This window comes from Pempheris klunzingeri, chromosome 18 (genome assembly GCF_042242105.1).
Source record: "Pempheris klunzingeri isolate RE-2024b chromosome 18, fPemKlu1.hap1, whole genome shotgun sequence".
Classification (NCBI taxonomy): domain Eukaryota; kingdom Metazoa; phylum Chordata; class Actinopteri; order Acropomatiformes; family Pempheridae; genus Pempheris; species Pempheris klunzingeri.
Window position 1 is genome coordinate 1,332,786 of NC_092029.1, and position 23,099 is coordinate 1,355,884.

Genomic DNA, 23,099 nt, shown 5'->3' on the forward strand with positions numbered 1-23,099 from the left:
GACATCAGTGGAGCTCTGGAGCTCAGAGGAAGAAGATGTGATCCACACACAGGACGTGTTAGTGGGAACATTCAGTGCTGCTTTGGGTCTGAACGCTGGATTTGTTTTTACTGATGTCGCTCTGCCAGTTCGATTTAACTACTCTGTTTGCACCTAAACAACAAATTCAGGTTATTGTGGCTGTAACAGCTGAATAGTTTATGTACAGGACTTTGAATCCTGTGTAGGTATTTATTTGAAATTTAGCCAACTTACATCTTTCAGTTTTAGTTTATTATTATCTGCTGTCAGTCAGTAGGATCAATATGTGTGTGAGCTCACCTCTTAGTGCTGCAGCGATCGTCTCATTAGCTCAGGGAAGAAACTCAGTAAACTTTTTAATCACTATTATAAGCGGTCTTGTGCTCAAACATGCATGAGATTAAGTAATTAACAGAGATTAGAAAAAAATTAGGTGGTAATTCAGGAGTAATAAAGTGTCTCACACATGGTAGTTCATTAACGAATAAACAGCAGTGTTAGTGCTTCACATTACTTCATGTCAGATTAAAATACATTTTTTGTTTTACCATAAATTCAGCCAGTGAGTTTCTAAGTTTATATAATCAAGCAGCAGCAGCAGCAGGGTTTCAATCACCAATGAAACCAAGGCAGAAGGCGTAATCACAACAGTGCACACTAACTAACTAACTAACTAACTAACTAACTAACCAAGTCTGTCTAAACTAGGAAGAAGAGCGGCTCATTCATCATCCACAGTTATTAACCTGAAGCCTGAACAACAGCGTGCATGACATCACACGTTTCAGAGTCAGACTGAAGTCATCTGAGGATCTCTGACAGACGGCAGCGTGGACACGGCTCCTCTGGCTCTACTAAACCACTAAACTACTAAACCACTAAACCACTAAACTACTAAACTACTACACTGACTTAACTAAACTACTAACCTCACTAAACTGACTTAACTAACTAAACGTTTTCAGCCTGTTTGGGGCAGAGTGAAGGAGGAGGAGCAGAAATGAGACTGAAAGCCAACAGAACAGGGACAACGACAAATATAGAGAGTGAAAGAGGAAGTGAGAAAGGAAAGGAACCAATCAGAGAGCTGGAGAGAGGAGGAGGAGGAGGAGGAGGAGGAGGAGGAGGAGGAGATATGAGGAAGAAGAGGCCTGGAGAAGAGGAGGAGGAAAGATGGAGAAGAGGAAAGGGAGAGCAAAGAAGAGCTGGCGACAAATATGTAGAGTAAAAGAAGAAGAGGGAAAGGAAAGGATGGGAGAGCTGGAGAGATGAGGAAGAGGAGGAGGAGGAGGAGGAGGAGGAGGAGGAGGAGGAGAAGCAGCACTTCTCTCTGATTGGCTGCAGGGCAGAGAGGAACCCCTCACACATCATCACCACCAGGAGAGCTGTGATTGGCCGGGGGAGTGGGGGAGACACACATTCATCATCATCATCATCATCATCATCATCATCATCATCATCATCATCATCATCATCATCATCATCATCATCATCATCATCATCATCATCATCATCATCAGTGATATTTCCAGCCTGGCACATTCCAGAGGATCCTCACTGTACAACTGGGCTCTTGGAAAGGGGGTGGACAAAATAACAGAAACACCAGGAGCCCGAGTTTGTACTGCTGACTTAAAGCTCCACTAATCAATATTACTTGTATTGATTAATGCCCATGTTTGTATTGATTAATGCCCATGTTTGTATTGATCAATGCCAATGTTTGTATTGATCAATGCCCATGTTTGTATTGATCAATGGCCATGTTTGTATTGATTAATGCCCATGTTTGTATTGATCAATGCCCATGTTTGTATTGATTAATGCCCATGTTTGTATTGATCAATGCCCATGTTTGTATTGATCAATGCCCATGCTTGATGTGAAACAAACTCCCGGCCCTTATGCAGCTCCGTGGTGCTTTGTAGCCTCTTTCAGCTCCTGGTTTCGGTTTTACGGCACACTTACTGCTGATTCGGTACAATTTTTTAGCTGTTTGTACATTTCAAGCTTCTTCACACTTCTTTTGTTCTGCACTCAAGAGGCAGACATTACACTTTTTTATATTAAAGCTTTCGTTAGTAGTATTTCTAAACTGTGGTGTCACTATTTTTACAGTTCAACATCTTTAACACTAGTTTAGGGAAGGTCTTCTAGCTTTTTCTGGAGCTTTGGTCGTTCAGTTTGTTAACACCGTTTTAATAACCGCTCTGTAAATATTAATTTATGTATTTATTAATATAAACCCATTCTAAAATGACTGAAGGAAAAGGTTGTGTGTGCATGTCTCTCCACGGTATCAACATCTTCACGTGATATTTGCATCTTTATTGAAGGCACTGCACATATAGATCATCATCAGCAGACACATCCACTGATGACATTTCAGTGGTGAAATTAGTCACAGTTGACATTTCTTCTCTCCACTTTAACAGAGGATCACTGAGATAAAGGAGAAGCAGATAATGACATGGATGTTATGGATCACGTTCCAGTGTAAAACATCCTGATTTACATCATTTACAACACAACGACTTAACAAAGCCTGAAACATGACGGATGCTTGAACATGGTGCTTCCTGCTTTATTTACTGGTGCTGGTGTGTGAAATTAAACATTTGCAATCGTGTCAGAATGTAAATTAAACGGACGTGCATTTCAGTGTCACTTTCCAAAAGCCTGCCATAATATGTGTGTATAGGTGGTGTGTGTATGTGTGTTTGTATTTATGACTCTGTGGGGACTAGACCTGGGGACAGCACAAGGTAAACTGTTCATTTCAGGTTTCAGATTTGGTTCTTTAGGGTTATTTTTAGGTCCGATTTAGACCAAGCAAGGCGGGTCGCAGCTCAGTTTGAGGTTTATAGTGTTTGTTCTTAAGCTGAGCCTACACTAAGCCCCGCCCCTTTGTTGCTAGCTGCTGCTACTCCGTCAAAGCTGCTGATCGTCAGCCGGCTTTGTTTCATACAACGTGGCTGGTATATGCCAGGTTAAATGAATAATGCTCATCTTTCCTCCGTGATGCCTGCACCCAGAGTTCCCTGCTCGCTGTCATCTGGCGGACATTTACCGGCTCGGGCTGTTAACTCTAAAGTTAAACCCCGTTTAACTATATTTGCATAATACTACCCACTCTGTAATGATACAAAGTCAAACGGGCAAAGTTTCCCTTTAAGGAGCGATGATGTTTCTGTAAAGCACACCTGCAGTAGCTAGCGTAGCATAGCCATAGTGCTAGTCGTTAGCTAGAAAAGCATATCTCCTTTCAGCCTCTCTGGGTAACGACCACCACTGTCACACACACCTCACTGACAGGACTAGTTTCTTTTTTTGTGCCGCTCTGATTAATCATCACAGCGCAGACATATGATGTTATCAATCAATCAATCCTGCTGTCCTCCTCCTTACTGATGTTAACAAGAGTCTCATTAATTATGGCCTTTGCTGTGGGGGGTAACACCTCTGCTCTCTCTCCTTAAAATGTAATATTTAATCAGAATCTATCTTTTTTTACGTTAGTGAGACTGACCGTTCATTTCAGGTGAGCTAGTGTTACAATGTGCTGCCGGAGGTCTTGTTAGTAAAACTGTTTCTACTTCACTGTGGATGTGAAGTCTTTAAAGACAAATACCAAGCAACTCAAATGAAATTGTGAGCACAGCTTCAAAAGAGCAGGCGGTGGTTTGACTTTGATGCCAGCACTGTGAATGACTCACTAGATGCTCTCTTTTCTTTTCAGTCAAATTAATGAAATTCAAAGCAAATATGTGTTGTTTTTTATTTTAATGTGTGCGTCTTTGTGTGGGTTTACGCTGGGAGAAACAACTTTATCCACTAAAGGGGAACCCAACAGAACCTCTGTGTTAGGATAAGCCTCGATGAATGGAACTCAGTGCTATGTCCTCAGAAGTACAGTGGTACGTGTGTGTGTGTGTGTGTGTGTGTGTGTGTGTGTGTGTGTGCTCTACGGCGCTGTACTGTGTGTTCCCGCAGACAGACAGGCTGGTGTGTAGATCTTCACCGTCTCATCCCAGGAACAGTCCACCACCTGCAGCCGACACAATACAACACATGCTGTTAGAGCTGGGGGGGGTGGGGGTCGGGAACACTGGACTCTAAAGGACTTGTGTGTGCTAAGTTCTGTAGGAACTTGTGTCATACATGGTATATATGTTACTTTCAAGTCAGCATACTACTCTTCCGACTCCGCTTTGTCTGGACGACTGGTTGTTCTAAGGAAAGATCAAGTCCATCTTGGGACATGCTCTCATGTATCTGAAACCAGATCTAGCTTGTAGAATCCTATATATGTGGAAGCTTTACTCTGTATTCCTTAGTCTCATCTGTGCCTGTGATGTTGGACTCCGAGCTCGTACACCTACATGAACTTCTTGAATGAATCTTGGACTCCTCTCTTCATTGCTACAACCACAGAAAAGCATCCCTACAAGAACTAAGCCTTTAAAACACCGAGGTCACACAATGATCGTAACTAACCAATATGACTAACCAAACTAACCGTGTTCTGTGTGCAGAGAGCGATAGAACGGCTGTTTGTGGTTAAACCAAAAGGATCTTCCAGGTCTCTCTCTGTAGGGATCCTTTCCATGATGCTGCAGTTGTCCCAAAGGATCACGTTGCAGCCATTGCAGCCCGTTTGGTGGCTGCTGGCTGAGGTGATCTACTGGACCGGTTCCAACAATATTTAAAATCGTGCCCAGGCTTAAAAACACCCTCTCACTTCCTGTTTCAGTTTATCATTTCGATGCTCACTCACTCATTTTCCAACCAGCCATCACGGCCTACTTGTGCGTTGGGAGGACGAACAGAATAAAGGTCGACGGTGAACTAAAGAGACTCCCTTCCCAGCTCTTATCCTCCAGTGCATGTACCGATGGGCTCGTGGAGATGAAGCGTAAAAACACACGGACTGGATGTTCTCCACTGTCAGAGAACATGACGTGTACCGATTGGACGAAAACACACGTACAAATGTACAAACACGGCGTTTTTCTCTGCGCAGTGTGGACTATTTTCTGGACTACTCTGAGCTCTCTGTGTGCTGCAGGTGAAGTGTGGACACTGAGAGAGGAGACGTTCAGCTCTCCGTCTCCTCCGGCGCACACTTACATCAAAGTGTTCCACCTAAATTGCCCTCCATTATCAGGACTGGGACTACGACAGCATTTAGAGACGTGGCTGACTAAAATCTGTCTTCGGCCCTCCTCTTCCCTTCCCTTTCTTTTCATTCCCCTTTTTAGAGTGCCCTAAAAAGAAAAGAACATCCTCTGCTGTTGAGATAGTTTTCACTAGACAGACATCCCTCATTTAGCGTAATTCAACCTCTGGCTTTCATCATTCACCACTAATGTACGTTTCCTGTCTCAGGACAAAAAGATGCAGACTTACTAAGCTTTAATCATGTTTTTTATGAAGGTTCAAAAACAGTAATAATAAAGAAGGTGAATAATATAACCATTCATTCTTGGAAGAGTGCATTAATAACTGACTAAAGTGAAAGAATTGGGACAATCTCTAATTCTCATTCATTATTTCATTGTACTTCTGTATTTCTAGTGCTCTTCTGTCCCCCAGAGCACGAGTCCAAGCTTTCTTTGCTCCGTGGACTGTTTATATGTCGGTAATTGCTGGCAGAGAACATTCAGTCCATTTGGTCCTGAAGCTTTTCTCTCGATTGTGGTGTGTTTTTATTTCTAATTGCTGAGCACAAAGGTTCCCCACAAGCCTATCAGCATGCACACAGGAAGACACGGGTCTGCACGTCTCTCCACAAATCGTTTCGGTTGGGCTGTAATCTCTGCCTCTATTTATCCTCCCGACACATAGAGAAGACAAAGAGAGGAAGAGCGACTGGAAAGCGAGCGGACAAGCATGAAAATTAAACTAAGTCTCATTGCGATTACGTTGAAAATTCATTTTGCAAAACATATTCTGAAAAATTATCTTTTTTTCACGAGGACGATGATGAGACAAAAACGAAAGATGTGACTAAAATTTAATTTAAAAGTGAAAACTCAAAAATCTCAATAAAACTACACAGGCTGTATTTTCTTTCAACATTCAGGCGATCCCTTTACACATACTAACCCATACAGCCAACGCATGACAGCAAAAACACAGTATCCACTTCAAATATAATGCCATGGACAGAAAAAAGTGCTGTCATTATTATTATGTCATTATTCTGGGGCCTGCAGATACAATGACGCTGGAAGAAAACTTCAGAAAAATGACTTAAACTAACATGGACATCCAAAAATAGCTGACAAAATGAGCACTGCCTCACATGTTTATGACCTACTTCAATTAAAAATCTGTATATTATCCTTCAGGGTGTGATGGTAAAACTAGCTCAACCATAGCGTCCTTTTCTCTGAACAATACGGTGACCTTGTGGCCTGGTAGTAAACATGTTGAGGGCTGACGGCAGCAGAGCCTCTGATCTAATGTGCATGACTGACTGTTTTGTTCCGCTGACATCCAGATCTCCCAACAGGGCGCTCACTTTCAGCCTGCCTCCTTTCACATCATCCCCGTACATGACTGAAATCAGTTTGTATATCATGACAAATGGCTCCTGTGTGAACATTAATCATCTGCGTTAGTTTTCATTTAACTACGGAAGCCTCGAGAGACAAAAAGGAATCTGGTCGCTCCATTTTCTGAGCTAAATAGTTTTCTCTTTGGTGTTTATGACTTAAGAATATGTGATAAAAAGGATTTGCAGGAACGTATTTAGTGTTTGTTAACTGCATATTTAAAGGTTCTTGTGATGTTTCACTATTTTCTGAGATCTTATAGATCAAACAATTACTAAATAATCCAGAACATAACCTGCAAATGAACAATGATGGAAAAGAATCGTCAGCGAGGCAACAACCTGAACAGAACAACCAAACAAAAGAGTAAAACCAAGAATGTGTTTCCTCAGCAGGTGAAGCTCTGAGGCTCTTCACATCTCAGACCCAGCACTGGAGGAGAAACTACAGCTGCGTCTCTGCTCTATAATCAAGTGGGACACGGCTATCAGCTTAATGACGTGCCTCTGCAGGGACGTGGCTATCATCTGATTGACACACTACCCCTCTGACGTCTCTCCTGGCTGCAGAACACACAGCGGCTCATGAGTCTGGCCTCTGCTCACAACTTTCAAAGTAAAACACTGGTTCCACTTCACTTCCACCATGAGGGACATAAGGCCCGCTGGTTGTTGGAGAACGTACGGCCCGCTGGTTGTTGGAGAACGTACGGCCCGCTGGTTGTTGGAGAACGTACGGCCCGCTGGTTGTTGGAGAACGTACGGCCCGCTGGTTGTTGGAGAACGTACGGCCCGCTGGTTGAAGAAGTGCGATTATAAACACATAACGGTTTTGATTCCTGATCTTTACTGTCATTCTGCTGCAGTTTTTTCTACCTGCATTCGGGGTGTGAAGGTCCCGAAAGCTCGCAGGCAGCACAGCCAATCAGAAATGAGCAGGCAGCTCAGTCAGAAGAAAATGTATTAACATTAGCAGAGGTTGTGCCACAATAAATTATAAACCATCACTGTGACAGACAGAGGTTGTTAAAAGTGTGTCACAGTTTAATTTTACCCGTCGTATCTATATGGACCTGTTTTGCTGTTGCATTTTCTATGCATGGATTATAAAAGGCTGAAAGCCCCCAGCGCTATGGCCGTGCACTCCACAATATTGCTGACAAAAAGTCATTGAAATATTAAAAAATTGTGTTTAATTCAAGCTGCTTCAACATCTGTTTACCAGCTGTGTACGTCTGCACTCACTGCCGTGTTACTGTTGCCCTGAGTCACTTGTGGGACTGTGTCCGGCCTGTGATTGGTAGCCGATTATCAAAAGATTTGTCTCAGAGGGCTTTAACATCTGTTCATTCAACACCCTCGACCCTCATTTAAGATTAGAAAGCTGCCAGGATTAAAGTAGAATTAGGAAACATTACTAATACATTTTCTTAAAAGTAAAAGTAATTTTACCTCACAGAACATTATTATTGTTTTAAAGGGTTCGTTATGACAAGAATATGATATAAATCTGAAGTTCAGTTGGTTGGTTTGTCCCAATAAAGAGTCCTAGAGATGTTAGAGCATGCTAACATTTGCTAATCAGCAATGAAGACAAAGTGTGATGGGACGGGCTGAAGGTGAAGATGAAAAGTTAGATGATCACCAAAGTGATAAGAATTTCATCCTGAGGGGAAAACGGACCAAAGTGGTGGTCGAACCAACGGACATCAGCTGCTACTCATCCTCCAAAGGTTTAAACAGAATCACAGCAGCAAGCTAGAAAAGTCTGAAAAGGTTCAACTGTAGCAGCAGCGTGTTCATGTGGGAACCAGAAGAATCTGTAAGCTGACAGATGTCCAGCTGACCTGGCCCCCGTCAGGTTTACATTTACATTTACAGACTGAAGCTCTTCATCGGCTCTTTGAATCGGTGAGTCAACGAGCTGCGCGGCCTTCAGGACATGAGTAAGCAAAGCGGTCGTGCGGTGAGTCAGCCACCGAGAAGAGGAATGCCCTTCTTTAATTAACTTTAACGGCCGGCTGCGATGGAGAGACACACAGAGCGGCCAAGACTGCAGCAAAGCACCAAGAAAGAGAGGGAGAGAGAGAGACATGATGGGTTATGAGGAGGGGAGGAGCGGTAGAAAGGAGAAGGAACACAGAGAAATATATAAAAGCAAGACACAGTTCAAAGTCTGACTTATGTTTAATGTCTTCTTAAATAATGAGAAAAAGATGAATGAAGACACTTTCATTAAAACCCTAACAAGCTCGTGGCAGATATGCCCTCGGAGGGGGGAGGAACACTTGCTTAGTGACAGATGTGTGCAACAGTGTGAGAGAGGAAGGCGTCATCTTGTCAGGTTCACGGCAAAACCCGTGCTTTTGTTTTGAAAATCCCAACTCTGCGCCGCAGCTAACGACTGCTTTCATTATCGACTGTTCTGCCAGTTCTCTTCTTCATTAAGTGACTGCGCTCCAGTGGGTTTGTCTGTAAAATGTGTAGAAAGTGAAATGCAAAATGTCCATCACAGGCTGTCAGAGACCGGCGTGACTCCAACGTCTGATTTTGAAAACCAAAAAAGAACCAGTTTACTATGAAATGAATAAAATCCATCTGCTAAAAATGAAAGTGTTGAATTGTTTCCTACAGAAATGACTGAGCAGGGAAGTCAGAACATGCTGGCAGATGGACTAGCAGTGAAGGTTTTGGTCTTTTCATTGGATTTGTGGACAAAAAGAAAGCACAGAACCAGTCTTGTGCATATTTACTGCTGAAAATCACCCAGTAAAAGGACGTTAAAGCTGCTGGATCAGGACCACAAATAGTCCAACAGACCGTACTGACGCTGTAGTAACAAACACAACTGCTCCGTTTACAGGAAGGATCTCTTTTTTTTTTTTACAAAATTACAAACCTACAGACTTGTGAATGGTTGTCATCCTGCGCTCCTTGATGATCTATCACCTCATCCTCCCACACACACTGTGCAAAAGTCTCCATGCCCGATCTGTGTGTAAGTGTGTGTGGTGTGGCCTGCAGTGCCGTGAGGAGGGTGATCCATCAGACACATGTGGCTACGCCTGGATAAGACCAGAGACCACACCAGGGAGGGAGAGTGTGAGTGAGAGATAGTAAAAATATCTTTAAAAAAAGGAAAAAAGTAAGTGATCCGGACAGGAAGCGATTAGAGGGAGAGGAGAGGGATAAGAGCGAGTTAGCGCTGATATCGAGGGAATAGATTAAAATACGAGAGCAGAGAAGAGTCTGAAGGGGGGAACAAGAAGAGACCAGATCGGAATAATAAGTAGAATCTGGAGAAGGAAAAAAAGAGATGATGACAGAAGACAAAGAAAGACAAGACAAAACATTTTTTTACATATTTCTCAGTGGATGGCCCTCAGTGTCCTCTGTCGGCCATGTTGGAGGAGAATGTGCTCAGGATCTGAATCAGTCTCTGAAAGTCAGAGCAAAAGGAGTCAGTGATCTACTGCTACCTCCATCGGTGAGCAAACTAACTGATCAAGGCAGCAGAAACTCCTGTTCTCTAAAATCCCTGTTTTAGTGAATGTAGTCTGGTGTGTGTGCTGTTTGTGGTTAAACCAAAAGGATCTTCCAGGTCTCTCTCTGTAGGGATCCTTTCCATGATGCTGTCACACACTTAGAATAACACTCTGAGCCTGTCAGTGGATCAAACAAGCTCTTTTAGTGGACCTACTGTGATCAGGTGCAGTTGTCCCAAAGGATCACGTTGCAGCCATTGCAGCCCGTTTGGTGTCTGCTGGCTGAGGTGATCTACTGGACCAGTTCCAACACTTTTACTACCTACCAGTCACTCACACACCAGGATGAGGACACAGAGGACCAGGGATAAAAACACCAACATTATCCTTTAAAGTAGTTTAGATAATGTAGGATAGATTTTTTTTTTCAGACTTTTAAATGTTGTCACCACTTTAAGAAAACGCTGTGGTTGGTGTCACTGACGCAGCTGAAGATACTGAAGCAGTGTGATACAGACACAAAATGGTTTGTCTACCTAAAAAGCACTTCTATCAAACAGTGAGTTACTCAACAAACTGATTGTGTCAAACCTTCTTGGTGAATAAAGGGTGATCCATTCACACAGCAAAACAAGATTCACATCACATTCTTACTACAGCTTCTCTCTCTCTCTTAAAATACTCTACACCGTGTTAGTAGCATGATCTTAGAGAATTCTTCATCTTCCCGTCCTTGGAGGCGGTTTTATTCTTACAATGACGGAAGGTATAAAAGGTAGGACGCACTCCATTTAACCTGACAGATGTCTGAGGGCTGGACATGAGTCTAAAGATTTTTAGTTTAGGTAAGAACTGTGGTCAGTGGACACACGTCTACAGGAAACTAAAGCTTCACAGTCGACATTTGACTGACACTTCAACAACATTTCATCCTCACAAGGATGAAAAGACAAACACACGGCGACACATGTAACCAGGTCGGCCGTCTCCATGGAGAGCAAAGAGCTGACTCAGCCAATCACAGCGATGAGGAAGGAAGAGCAGATCACAGCTGCTGCCAATGTCACACACACACACACACACACACACACACACACACTCAACACTCAACATGACCTGCAGAGTAACTACATTGTGACTTTAAGACCAGATGTGAGCATTAATATCTGAAGTCTGACTTCATGTGTTTGCTCTTATGTTCACAAAATATGAAATCAATGGCAAATCAATGTAAACACATAGCTTTGATTGTGTTACAGTCATTTGGCTAAATCTGTATCTACATTTACAGTCCATCCAATATAGAAAGCAGCACAGCTTTGTGTTGTTCTTCATTTATTAGCCCTGCAAAGTATTTATTTACTTATTTAGAGCTAAAAAGAAAAAAATCAGTCAGAGCTGCGGCCCAGCGACAGACTCAGCTAAAACACTGAGCTATCACAGTAGCACAGAAGCTAAGAGAGGCCGTCAGTGAGCATTTGTGTACAGAAGGAGAAGGTTACATACATAAGGTGCACATCTGCTTTGGTCTGAGATGCTGAGGTGTCATATAGAGATGCACAACATTCGTTTTAGCACAGACAAATAATCCCAATTCCCCAAATCCCAGCACCAGCAGTGAATTGGGGGGGGGACCAAGTAACTAATGCAAACATTGGATCGCTAGTCACAAATACAACTACTTCCCTCAACAGAGAAACATGCACCAAAGAAACTTAGCTTAGAAGTGAGCAACATGCCTAAATACATATGATTTATGATATATTCTCTCCTTCTGCTTGTGTTTGACCAGCATCCACCTGCACCACACTGCTGTTCAGGTGTGCCAATAACATTTTAAACATAGCAGCTGAAATTTGTGTTTGTTTTTCTTTGTTTGTTTGTGTGTTTTTGACATTTGGCCTTAAAATGTGACCGTTCACAGCAGGAGGTAGACAGGAAATATGGGGAGAGGTGACACGTCACAGCGAGACAAAAATGGTGAATTGTTTCCATCTAATCTAATCCAATCTTAAAATAAATAAATAATAAATTTGCTATGTAATGTCTTTTAATGTTTTTATTCTTTATGTTTAAACCCTCCTGAGGAACTTCTCACTACTGACGTGATTCACAAAAACAGTTTTCCTGAGTAGAAGACATGTGGACCAAAAATAAATCTGTACAGAGGTGGAATATTCTACTGGAGGGAAGCGATGAGGAAAAGATGAAGAGGCCGTGTCGAGGCAGAGCGCGGACAGAAACACTGAAAACAGGAGAGGGAGATCTGCTCTGTGACGTCAGCGTCAGCGTCTTTAACACTGTCGTAGCAATTTGTGTGTATATGTGTGTGTTATTCTGCAGCCTGCTCTTCTGTAATGACATGTCTGATAACGACGCACGCTGACAATACAGCTCATTACTGTCGGTGCCCACACGCCCACGCACGAACACACATGCTCTAAAACACTGACGAGGACAATACAGCTCATTACTGCATCTCTGTTATACACAAACACACACACACACACACACACACACACACACACACACACACACACACGTACGAGCAGCCTGAATGCCGACTGTCTGCCTGAAACAGGGAACTCAGAGTCTGTGATTGGGACAGCGTGCTCTCTGTGATTGGTTGCCAGGGGAAACTGACTGTTTGCCGTAACGTGGTGGGTTCAAGCTCCGGCTCGTGAGGCGTTATCGCAAACACACGTTCACCTCGTCATTCATTGTTCTGCGTCCTGGGGAAAGTCCTCATTTGGTTCCAAGTGAAAGCATGAAAGGTGTGGAGGTAATGAAGTCGGCTCACATAGAGGCGGAGAGGTTAATGGAAAAGCAGGTGCGGTTGTAGTCCATGTTTTCGTGATTGTCTACAAACCCCAGCAGAAGACCAAGAGCATCGACGTGTTAATCTGTCTCTGAATACTTTCTCACTTCTCGTCAGCACATTTTTAACTCATAACAACCCTTTTCTTCTTTAAATAAAACTATGGGGGAGCACATTTCAGTTTATTTCTTATTTTTGAGATCCTACCCCGACTGTCCAAGATCTGAAATCATTTCTAGAAGTTGTTTCATATCAACTTTTTCATAAAGTACAGTCAGGACAGGATTAGAGCTGTTAAATAACTAAAACTGTTTAAAATCAGCTGGTTGTGTCTCAGGTGTTAATCAGCCAGACCACCATCTTGGAAACGGGACACTGGGTCACATGACTGCACCAGGAAGTTCAGTATCTGTCGCTGAGGGACTTCTGGAGTTAAATTGAAGGAGGAAGCTGCAAAGGGACATTTCCAGAATATCTAAAAGCTCTGTGACACCTGTGCATTTGTTGAAGACTTTTATTCACGGTGGTTTAATCCACATTTGGTGCTCGACTGAGTATTGGAGGCTGCAGGATGGTGTGTGTGTGTGTGTGTGTGTGTGTTCACGGTGATGAAACAACTTCTCAGCCAGTGCAACAGTGGTCTCACTCACACACACACACACACACACACAGTACTTGTTAGCAGAGTCTGTTTATGGGATTTGTAGCCTGATCCACAGCTGAAGGAGCAGCTTCAGCACCACGGACAGCTCCACACTGACTTGGTTCGTGCGTCTCGAGGACAAATTGCTGTAATTTCAGCTGTAATTTCACAGCCAATTTAAAAGCAGTGTCCTGGATAAGTTATTCTTATGCTGCGGAGAAGCGCTGAACTAATATTTAAAAAGAACCATACCAAAGATTAGCATTGATTCCCAATATGTTTCACTTTGTAACTATATATAGCAGAACGATGTGTGTCTTCACAGATAAAATGTGTTTACAAGCAGCTCAACCAAAGAGAGATCATCTACGTTGTTTTACAGGCCTGAAGAGGTGCAATCAGAAGAAATTAACAATGTGTGTGGCATATGTTCTTTTTCTCCACTGTCTTGTTAATCGTCTCCAGTTTGGGGACCAGTGAACTACAAATCCTACCACAAGATTATAGATTAGATAGATTAAGATGACCTGCAGAGACATGCTCATCACCTTCATGTTCACTCCACTTCAGCAGAAGTGTGCACACGTGGCTCCAGAGACAAGAAGCTGATCACAGTGATGGCCTGATGCCTTTTCTTCTTGGTCTTTAAGTATTCAATAAATGTACTCTTGATATTCCCAATGGTTTGTGGTGTTGACCTCCTGGTCTAAAGGTAGTAAATTTGGTAGTTTCTTCCATTAAAATGGTTTTAGTTTGGCAGTCGAGTGGGTGTTTGAGTCTCAGGGAAGAGCCGTGAAACCCGGTCCTGCGCGGCTTGGATTCCAAAGTGATAGTGAATCTGATGGCCAGCCTGAAGGCAGGAAATCAATCTCAAAACTAATGGTACGGCTGTGACAATGGTCATCATGGTTGCATGCACCATTTGCAGTTAATGGGTGAAAACATACAAAGCCACTCTTGTTCAGTTAGAGAACACGCTCTGATACAAACACATGACATTGAACAAGGCTAGAGGCAACGTTGGGGCTGCTTTGAAGTTTAGCTAACAAAGCTAAACTCTGCGTGAACCACTTTGAGGACACGAGTTTCAAAATGACGCAGTACTGTACGAGCGATAACCTCAGTTCACTCTTTGGTGTTTTCCTCAGCATCACGCATTTATCCGGGAGGAGTCAGACGGTGTGAGGGAGGGACACCGTCTGTCCAGATTAGCAGAAACACTGAATTAGACGTGAGTGGCCTTTTCAGTTCCCTGCTTCTTTACCCCAGCACATCCGAGCACGCGGCTCCCCGACAGCCCCGTGGTGTGTGTGGGTTCACTGCTGCCTGCTCGTGTTCAGACAGACTGACGGATGGCCCCGTTTCAAGAACTACAGCAAACAGTCACACAGAAAAGCGGATGTGGACACAGTGGTTGGATGGTTTCCCACACAGTCCACAGAAGGACAAAGAGGTGACTAAAGGGGGCAGGAAATGTTCCTAAATCTGAAAAACAAATTGGGAAAATACAAATACTTCCTGACCCAAACATAATCCACCCAGAGCTGTGGCACGCTGCCACACACAGTCACGCAAAGATGGCGTCCAAAATTAACAGCATGTAAAACGTCATAGGACAGGAGCAGCCCCAAAAACACACCGTTTGAGACTTCATACGAAACTTGGCTGGTGGATTTACAGAGCGGAGGATGAAGATGATGATGAAGAGGTTGACAAGCTAACAAACAGGGAGCTATGTATGTTCCCATGTCACTGGTGGAGCCATGTTTAGTGAAGCCTAAACTCCGTAGCAACAAACCTCCTGCAGTCTTCCTGCTAGTGACTATATCTATAATGACGGACTATATATGAGCATATGAAGCTACAGCGAGTGAGGAAATAACGTGAATGAATAAAATAATATTGTGCACTCCCATGTGGAGCCTACATCTCTTTGTAGATTGTAGAGAAAGTGTGGTTATTAGCCCACAAATGATCTGCAAGGCTACAACTATCCATGGTTCCTTCACAGAAAGGACTCAAGGACCACGACCTCCTCTCCATGTGCCTAAGGGTGAGCCAAGACATGCCGAGAAAGAAACTGTCCAATAACACCGCGACCTTTACTTGTAGCTGCCTCTCCACCACATGAGTCTAGTGCTGGGGTCGGGCCAGTGGACGACAGTCATCAACCACCTTTAACGCCAGAACACACACCAGCAGGGACATTCATCATTAGCTCTGTCCGAGCCCGTAGTCCCTACTCCACTGCAGACGAAGGGACTTTGTATTCCCTCCTCTCCCGCCGTCAATCTGTGCTACGTTTTCCTGGGCTCTGCCGTTTCTACCGGTGAAGTCAGAGATGTCACATGTCGTCGTGTTTCACTGACAGCCCTATCTTCCCAAAGACATCGATCCATCTGTGTTTTTGAAGAGTTCTTAGTGTGAGAACCAAACAGAAGCATGTTTGAACAACCCTACCAGGACAAGTGTGTGTGTGTGTGTGTGTGTGTGTGTGTGTGTGTGTTACCTGGTTGGGGACGTGCAGGTTAAAGTCCAGTCCACATACAAACTCCGAGTGATGTTCCACAGTGTCCAGAAGAGGCGGGTTCCTCGTGTAATCCCAGAACCTTCAAACACAGACATCAGACTCACATTAACAGCTTTCCAGAAGACAGAGATTCAGAGAAAAGTTACTGTTTGAGCAGAAAATGTTGACTTTTCATAACCAAGACTGAACCATTCGTCCACATAATTAACAGACCACACAACAGTCTATTATAATGACAAGAACTGAGAAACTGCTCAAAATGTTTCACATTATTTGGTCTAACTTCCCATCTTGGCTCTTGGCCAATTTGTTCAAGATAAATAACTTTATTTCTATTTTTTGTTTAATTGTATTTGATGCAGTTTAACATATCGTCCCAATACTGAGCGTGAAACTGGTGTGCTGCAAAGAGACACTTAAAACCCATCTGGGACACAAGATTCTGGTACCTTTTTGACTTCTTGTCCACATATTAGTGACGACTGGACTTCTAAGAAACCTTCTCTTGATATTCGTGGCCCCTAGAGGATCAAGCCTTTTGATTTTGATCAACCTCCTGATATCAATTCATTACTGTATGTGATTGCAGATCATATTATGCACTTATGCATGAGTAAGACTTAATACAGAAAAGAAGGGATGAAGAAGGACAGCAGAAGAGGAAAAGAGAGAGATAGAGGGTTTAAAAGACACAAAGAGGAAGGGGGATGTAAAAAAAAACAAAAAAACAGCACTCTAAAGAAAGAGATTAAAACATGTAGAGAAGTAAAAGAAAAGGAGAGCAGGAAACTGAGAGATGAGAAGGGGAAAGAAAGAGAGAGCCAATAAAACACTGCCTCCAGACTTCAGGCAGCAGCGGCCAATCAGACTAATTGAAAGACTGTTTCTCTTCCTGGTCTTGACTTGAGTGGTGTGTGTGTGTGTGTGTGTGTGTGTGTGTGTGTGTGTGTGTGTGTGTGTGGGTGTGGGTGTGTGTGTGTGTGTGTGCCAAAGCCCTGACGCAGCAAACACTCCCTCCAGACTCATCCACTTTGCAAATGTAATTAAATCATTTTCAGAGGGAACACTGCAGCTCCTATTGGGCTCCATTAGGGCCGTATTAATACACACACACACACACACACAAAGAGCGATGGGCGTCTGGGGAGACCCGCGCATTGAGAGATATTATATATTGAGTAAGTTGTTAGTGTAAATCACTGCTCACACTCACTTCCCTTGAGTGTACATGTACACTGTGTGTGTGTGTGTGTGTGTGTGTGTGTGTGTGTGTGTGGGTGTGTGTGTGTGTGTGTGGGTGTGTGTGTGGTTCGGCTGATTCCTAAAATGCAGCATGAGTTTGTTTCTGGACTTTGGCTTTGGGGGGGGGGGCTCAGAGTGAAGAGGTTGGACATCAGTGGGCGAAATGCAGCAGCACTTTGACTTGATTAAACTTCTTGTATCCCAATGGGGAGGTCAGGTCGCTGCATACGAGGAAAGAAAAGAAACGAAACATAAAAACATATGAGGATCCAGGTAAAGGCTCCTCTCTTCTTCTACGTACACCGTCTGTGACTGACAGGTGTATGTTCCCTCCCCTACACTCGGCTCCAGGCGGAGGGCCTTGTAATCTGGAACAAAAACACGGCAGATGTTCTGGAAGTGTGGTCACATTTCTAACCCATCTTTAGTGAGGGCTTTATGTGCTCACTCATTCACAAATATATGCATTAAGTGGGAGTCCAACACATCCATCACCCACAGGGCCGCAATACGTCTGCAGCGTAATGAAGTGCAGTGGCAGTAAAAAAAAAAAAAAAAAAAAACCCAACTGAAATGAATGCATTTCTGCCACAGCGCTCCCATTCAGCGCATTAGCAGGCAGGAGTAATAATCCTGCAGCTAAGAGCCACCGTAGCCTTGATTGGCTTCATAAAAGGAGCAACAGCAGTGATTTACTGTCGGCTGCAGTGAGTCGGCTTTTTAGATCTCAGCACTGTTAAAAAGTGCAGCGGCAGGTTCGGCTCGCAAACCGCCGGGGAGGTGCTGAGGTTCACAACCACCCATATACACACCCATGGGTGGAAGTGGAGCGGAAACGATTAGCTGATTAGTTGGTAGAAACGTCCCGAGCCGATTCTACTGGCTAAAATAAAGCTGATGTTTCTTTACTCTACTCTACTACAAAAGGTGCATGAGCTGCTGCAGTGCTGTTCTCCTGTTCTCAGAGTCTGACTTGTGAACACACACATTCACTGAACTCCACTGGAACCAGAGCAGCGCAGGAGACATTCAGCTTGCAGCCTCTCGTGCTGGCACCGGCTGCTGCTTTGGCCGGCGGCGGGTTAGATCAGCCGTTCCATCTAAATTAAACTTTGCTGTTGTTGGGTTTGCTGTCTACAAGCTGGTGTCTGTTCTCAGCAACAGATCAGGGCGTATACATGTATATATGGTTTTATTTCATCTTATTCAATTCTAAAAAACAATGTATATGTTTTTTTTGTGTGTATAGTGTAAAGGGGCTATAATTTATGTGTTACCCTGTGTGTGTAAAGTGAGAATTAAATGGACGTGATACCTTCGGAGTGATTCGTCTTTCCCTCCCATTAATTTCCTCCTGGTCTATTTTTCTCTAAATGCAAACTGAGAGCAGAAACTCATCAGGAAAATGTTCACTGAGCTGATAAATCAGGAGAGAAGTCGCCTCATTTTCCTCATTGACTTCCATCCAATCAGACTTCAGAGCCAGCGGAGTCGCCCCCTGCTGGACGTTAGAGAGGACGCAGGTTTGAAATCCAGTGAAAGAGACTTTTCCTTGACTGGATTTGTGATTCAAGAGCAGAGAAGCATCTTAACGTCTCTTTGTGCACAGTCCCCATCGGGAGGAGCAACATAAGGTGGTGAAGGATTTTGCCAAGTCGGCTACGGTCGGTTTGAATTCATGAGTCTGTGCTCCAAGACTTTGACTTGGAGATACTTGCGGGTCTATCGGGTCGGTTCGCACACTGAGCTTTGCTAATGTGGGCGGATGTGGATTTGCAAAACTGGAGCAGTGAGCAGGACTCCAGACGTGTGTACCGATTATTCATTTATTCATTCGACAGAAAGTTACAGGAAACGTTCCTGATAAGTGATAAACAGTTTTGGTTATTCTTAAAAATTCTCTGGTTCATGTGTCGCCTGTTTTACATCAGTGTAAACTGAATATCTTTGGGTTTTGGACTGAATATCAACTTGGAAGTTTTCAACAGGCCTCAGCATTTTGTATTAACTGTACAGAAGAGAAAGTGGGACTCATGTGACCGTGATTATAGGATTACATGACGTTAATGTATGTGTGAATGAAACCAGATGACTGTCCCACTTAGACAAATACACCATGTTATTTGTATAACTGGGGCTTGCGCTGTCTTTTGTCCAGAGTTCCATGGCAGGTAATTATTTAGCTTCTATTGTATTTCATTCTGTGGAACCGTCCATTCACCTGTCAGCTTTGTGTGTGTGTTTCACTAATACTAGAAACCCTCATTAAGGGAAAAACACAGGGGTGGCACAACAAACAAAAAATGAAAGCCACAAAACATTAAAGATAGGACAGGAGAAGACAACAAAAAGACAAAAGTGAAGACCGAGTGATGTGACTTCCCCCGAGAGCTGAAGTCACTGATGTTTTTAATCTAAAGAGGAAATGAACGCTGAGAGTCAAACAAGCACACAGACAGCTGTGAAGCAGAGAACACGTTATCTAAAGCAAACACGAGACGTCTGACCTGCTGACGAAAAACGGAAAACATGACCTCAGTTTGACACATTACACTCATTCTGACTTTACTCTTCCACAAAAAAAGACAGGAAGCAAAAAGAGAGGCTGGAAAAAGAAAAGGAGCTCTGCCGTCACTAAAGAGAAGAATGAAAATGATCAAATAAAAGAATAAGTCATCCAGAGAACATGTCGTTCATCACTGACTTCCACATTACACAGTTAGCTGATGCTAACAATGACAGGCTCATACTAGATCCATAACTCTGAGAACGTACAGCCACGCTAGCTGCTGCTAAATGCTAACGTCAGCATGCTAACAGGCTCAAAATGAACACACTATCATGACGTTAAGCAGGTGTGATGTTCACCACCGTCACCGTGTGTTAGCATGCTAACAACGGCTAATTAGCACGGAGTGTGAACGTCTTTAGCTTTGCAGGTAGTTAGTCGTAAACCAAAGTATCGGACAAATTGAAATTCTGATCTGATGGTGGAACGATATGAAATGTTATGAGGATTGATCCTCTGAGGACCAGGAATATCCATCCCATAGTCCCTCTGAGTGTTTCTTTCTTCTTTCTTGTTTTAAGGCTTAAATTTTCTTTTTGATTAATGGTCTTTTTTGGGCTCATTAAAATTCACCACTTCATTACATGTGAGTTTTATCCAGAAAACACCAAAGTTCAGACAGAGCTGAGGGTCACTGATCAATCAAACTGTAAATTACAGAACGGATGACAACAGATGATAATAAACATGTGGAATCCTCCTTTAAACAGACAGACTTCGCCAGGTTGACGTGACAAACGAAACTGAGATTGCCGAGACTACGACTGAATCCACGAAGAAGAGAGAGAATGAGGAGGGCGGTGAGAAATGTGGCTATAGAGGAGTGTGTGCTCAGATATGTTTGCATACGAGTGCACTGTATGTGTATTTATGTCTTTTTCTTTGTGAGTGCAGGTGGATCAGTTCAGTATTTGTGGCCGTCACACAGGAAGGTCTGTGGAGGCAGGTGTGTGTGCGCAGGCTGAGTTTGCACAGTGGAAGGTGTAGCGATCTAAACACACCAACAGGTGGATGTGGGAGCGCTCAGTTAAAAGATTAAATACAGCTGTACATGTAATAATCTGGATGGTCGACAGCCAATCGTCCAAACAGCCGTTACGAAGCACATTAGGACTCAAAATCTGTCAAGTATCAAATGCTCGCATTGAATTCTGGGTCAAATCTTTATTTTTCAAACTCTGAAAGTCAAAATTTACTAATCAACTAAATAAACTAATGTCAGTTATATTATATACATGTTATATTTAAGATAAAATATCGTATTTAATATCAAATATCTGGACTTTGCGGTATAAAATGGGTCCTGGCACCTCCACTGTACAGTGAATATGAAGCTACAGCTAGGAGACAGTTAGCGTAGCTTAGCAAAAACAGAAAGAGCTAGCCTGGCCCGGAATAAAACTACACCTCCCAGCACCTTCAGAAATCACTCGTTAACATTTCATTTGTAGTCATAAATTACTTGTTTGCTCCGTACAAAACCTTTAATGTGAAAACAAGCCATTCACCGTGTTATGTTGCCGTTAAGTACCAGACTATTTCCTGGCATGGACAGTAACTTCCTGGAGTCTTTGCTGGTTGGCTGGCAACTGGTCCTGGTTTATAAAATACTCCAGCACATAATCCCTTTTGGTTCTTCTACAGATTAAACCAATAAAGGTGGCAGGTGGATCTGTTACCTGGAGACAGAGCTTGGCTAGCCGTTTGTCTTTGTGCTAAGCTACGCTAGCCAGCTGCTGGCTGTAGCTTCATCTATAACTTTCTGCAAAATGGTGAACTTTTCCTTTAATAATTTAATACATTGAGGTCTACGTGCTTTTGTAATGTTTTCAGAGGGATCTTTGTTTCAGGTACAAGCAGGAAAAAGTACAAGTTACTACAGAAAATATCAGGTTTCATTGAATCAGTATGCCAGCTAAGCAATCATGTGTTAAAACGTTGACAATGTGTGCTAAAAAAATACTATTTCATCATTTTTTATATAAGATCAGATATAAGAGTTATAATAAAACAACAAAAAAATGTTCAAAGCTGCAGAGGCTGCTGATGAACAGAGGAAGAACAGACGAATGGATGATGAGGTAAAGAGACAAGTCTCCTGTTAATGAGGTGATTAGAGCCTCCTGCAGTCAGTCATGATCGATGCTGCGAGGGTTTACACATACATGAACACACACACAACCTCAGGCTGAGAACAGGTGATAATTAGCTAGATACCCTGTGTGTTTGGACTGTTAAACACAAAGTAAACCTACGTGATGTTGCCACGGAAGCACACACACACACACACACACACACTAAAAACTAAATGATAATTTGCAGCCCTGGCTCTGTCCCATTCACAATGTTCTAATAAGATAACATCTGATGAAGTAAACCCATGAAACCGTGTTATCACGGCAGTAATGGATGGATTAAGGATTATAGGCAAGTTAATAAAGGAGAAGACAGAGTGTGAGATTAAATTTAAGATACAGCTGCTTCACAGGGCTCAGAGAATGCTTTAAAAAAAAAAAAGTTCCTTTAAAACTGTCGAGGGGAAACGCATGCTGTGCTCAGGTTTCACATCATTACCATCACCATCCAGCTGCAAGGCAGCTCAGCAGCCGCGAGGCCTTTTAAAGCTGTTAGCGGGCTGTTTCCTGTTTAGACATCATGCAGAAACAGAGCAACATCATCTGATCTGAGCTGATCAATGTGCCGCAGAACCCGAACTATGAGCTGAGAGAGGCGACGTCAAACCACAGAACTGCAGTTTGGTGACTGTCAACGACAAAACAGGATGATTTGATCAATTTTAAATATGAGAAATATTGTTCATTTAAGATTTAAATCTTTTTGGTTAATCGGGCGGTGGGAGGGTTTTCAGGTGTTTTCAGGGCGGGGCTACCTTGTGACTATGGACTGGATAAAAGAAGTGCACTTGTTATGTTACTCCATCACATTGAAGCCTCGAGTTTGCCTTTACGGGCGTCGCCATCTTGGTTTTTTTTGGAGCCAGAAGTGAGGTTGTTTCCACAAAGACTGTCTCTGATTGGTTGGTCACAAAGTAGTCCCGCCCTAAAGCTGTCTGGTCTATTTTCCTCTAAAATGGGACCAAAATTACTTTCACTGAGCTGATAGATCAGGAGAGAAGTCGGCTCATTTCCTCATTGACTTCAATCCAATCAGACTCCTCTTTGGAGCCAGTGGAGTCGCCCCCTGCTGGACACTAGAGAGGATGCTCTTCAGC

General features: G+C 43.1%; 1 protein-coding gene across 1 annotated transcript in view; it reads right to left on the bottom strand.

Moving 5' to 3' along the window:
* Positions 1-2,334: 2,334 nt before the first annotated feature.
* The window catches only part of pex7 (peroxisomal biogenesis factor 7), a 43,894-nt gene continuing 23,129 nt past the window's right edge, over positions 2,335-23,099 (bottom strand). The window contains exons 10-11 of the mRNA XM_070849452.1: positions 16,036-16,135; positions 2,335-4,069 (exon numbers count right to left, since the gene is read on the bottom strand). Coding sequence (XP_070705553.1) covers positions 3,986-4,069; positions 16,036-16,135 — 184 coding nt within the window. The 3' untranslated portion in view covers positions 2,335-3,985. The remainder of the gene's footprint in view (positions 4,070-16,035; positions 16,136-23,099) is intronic.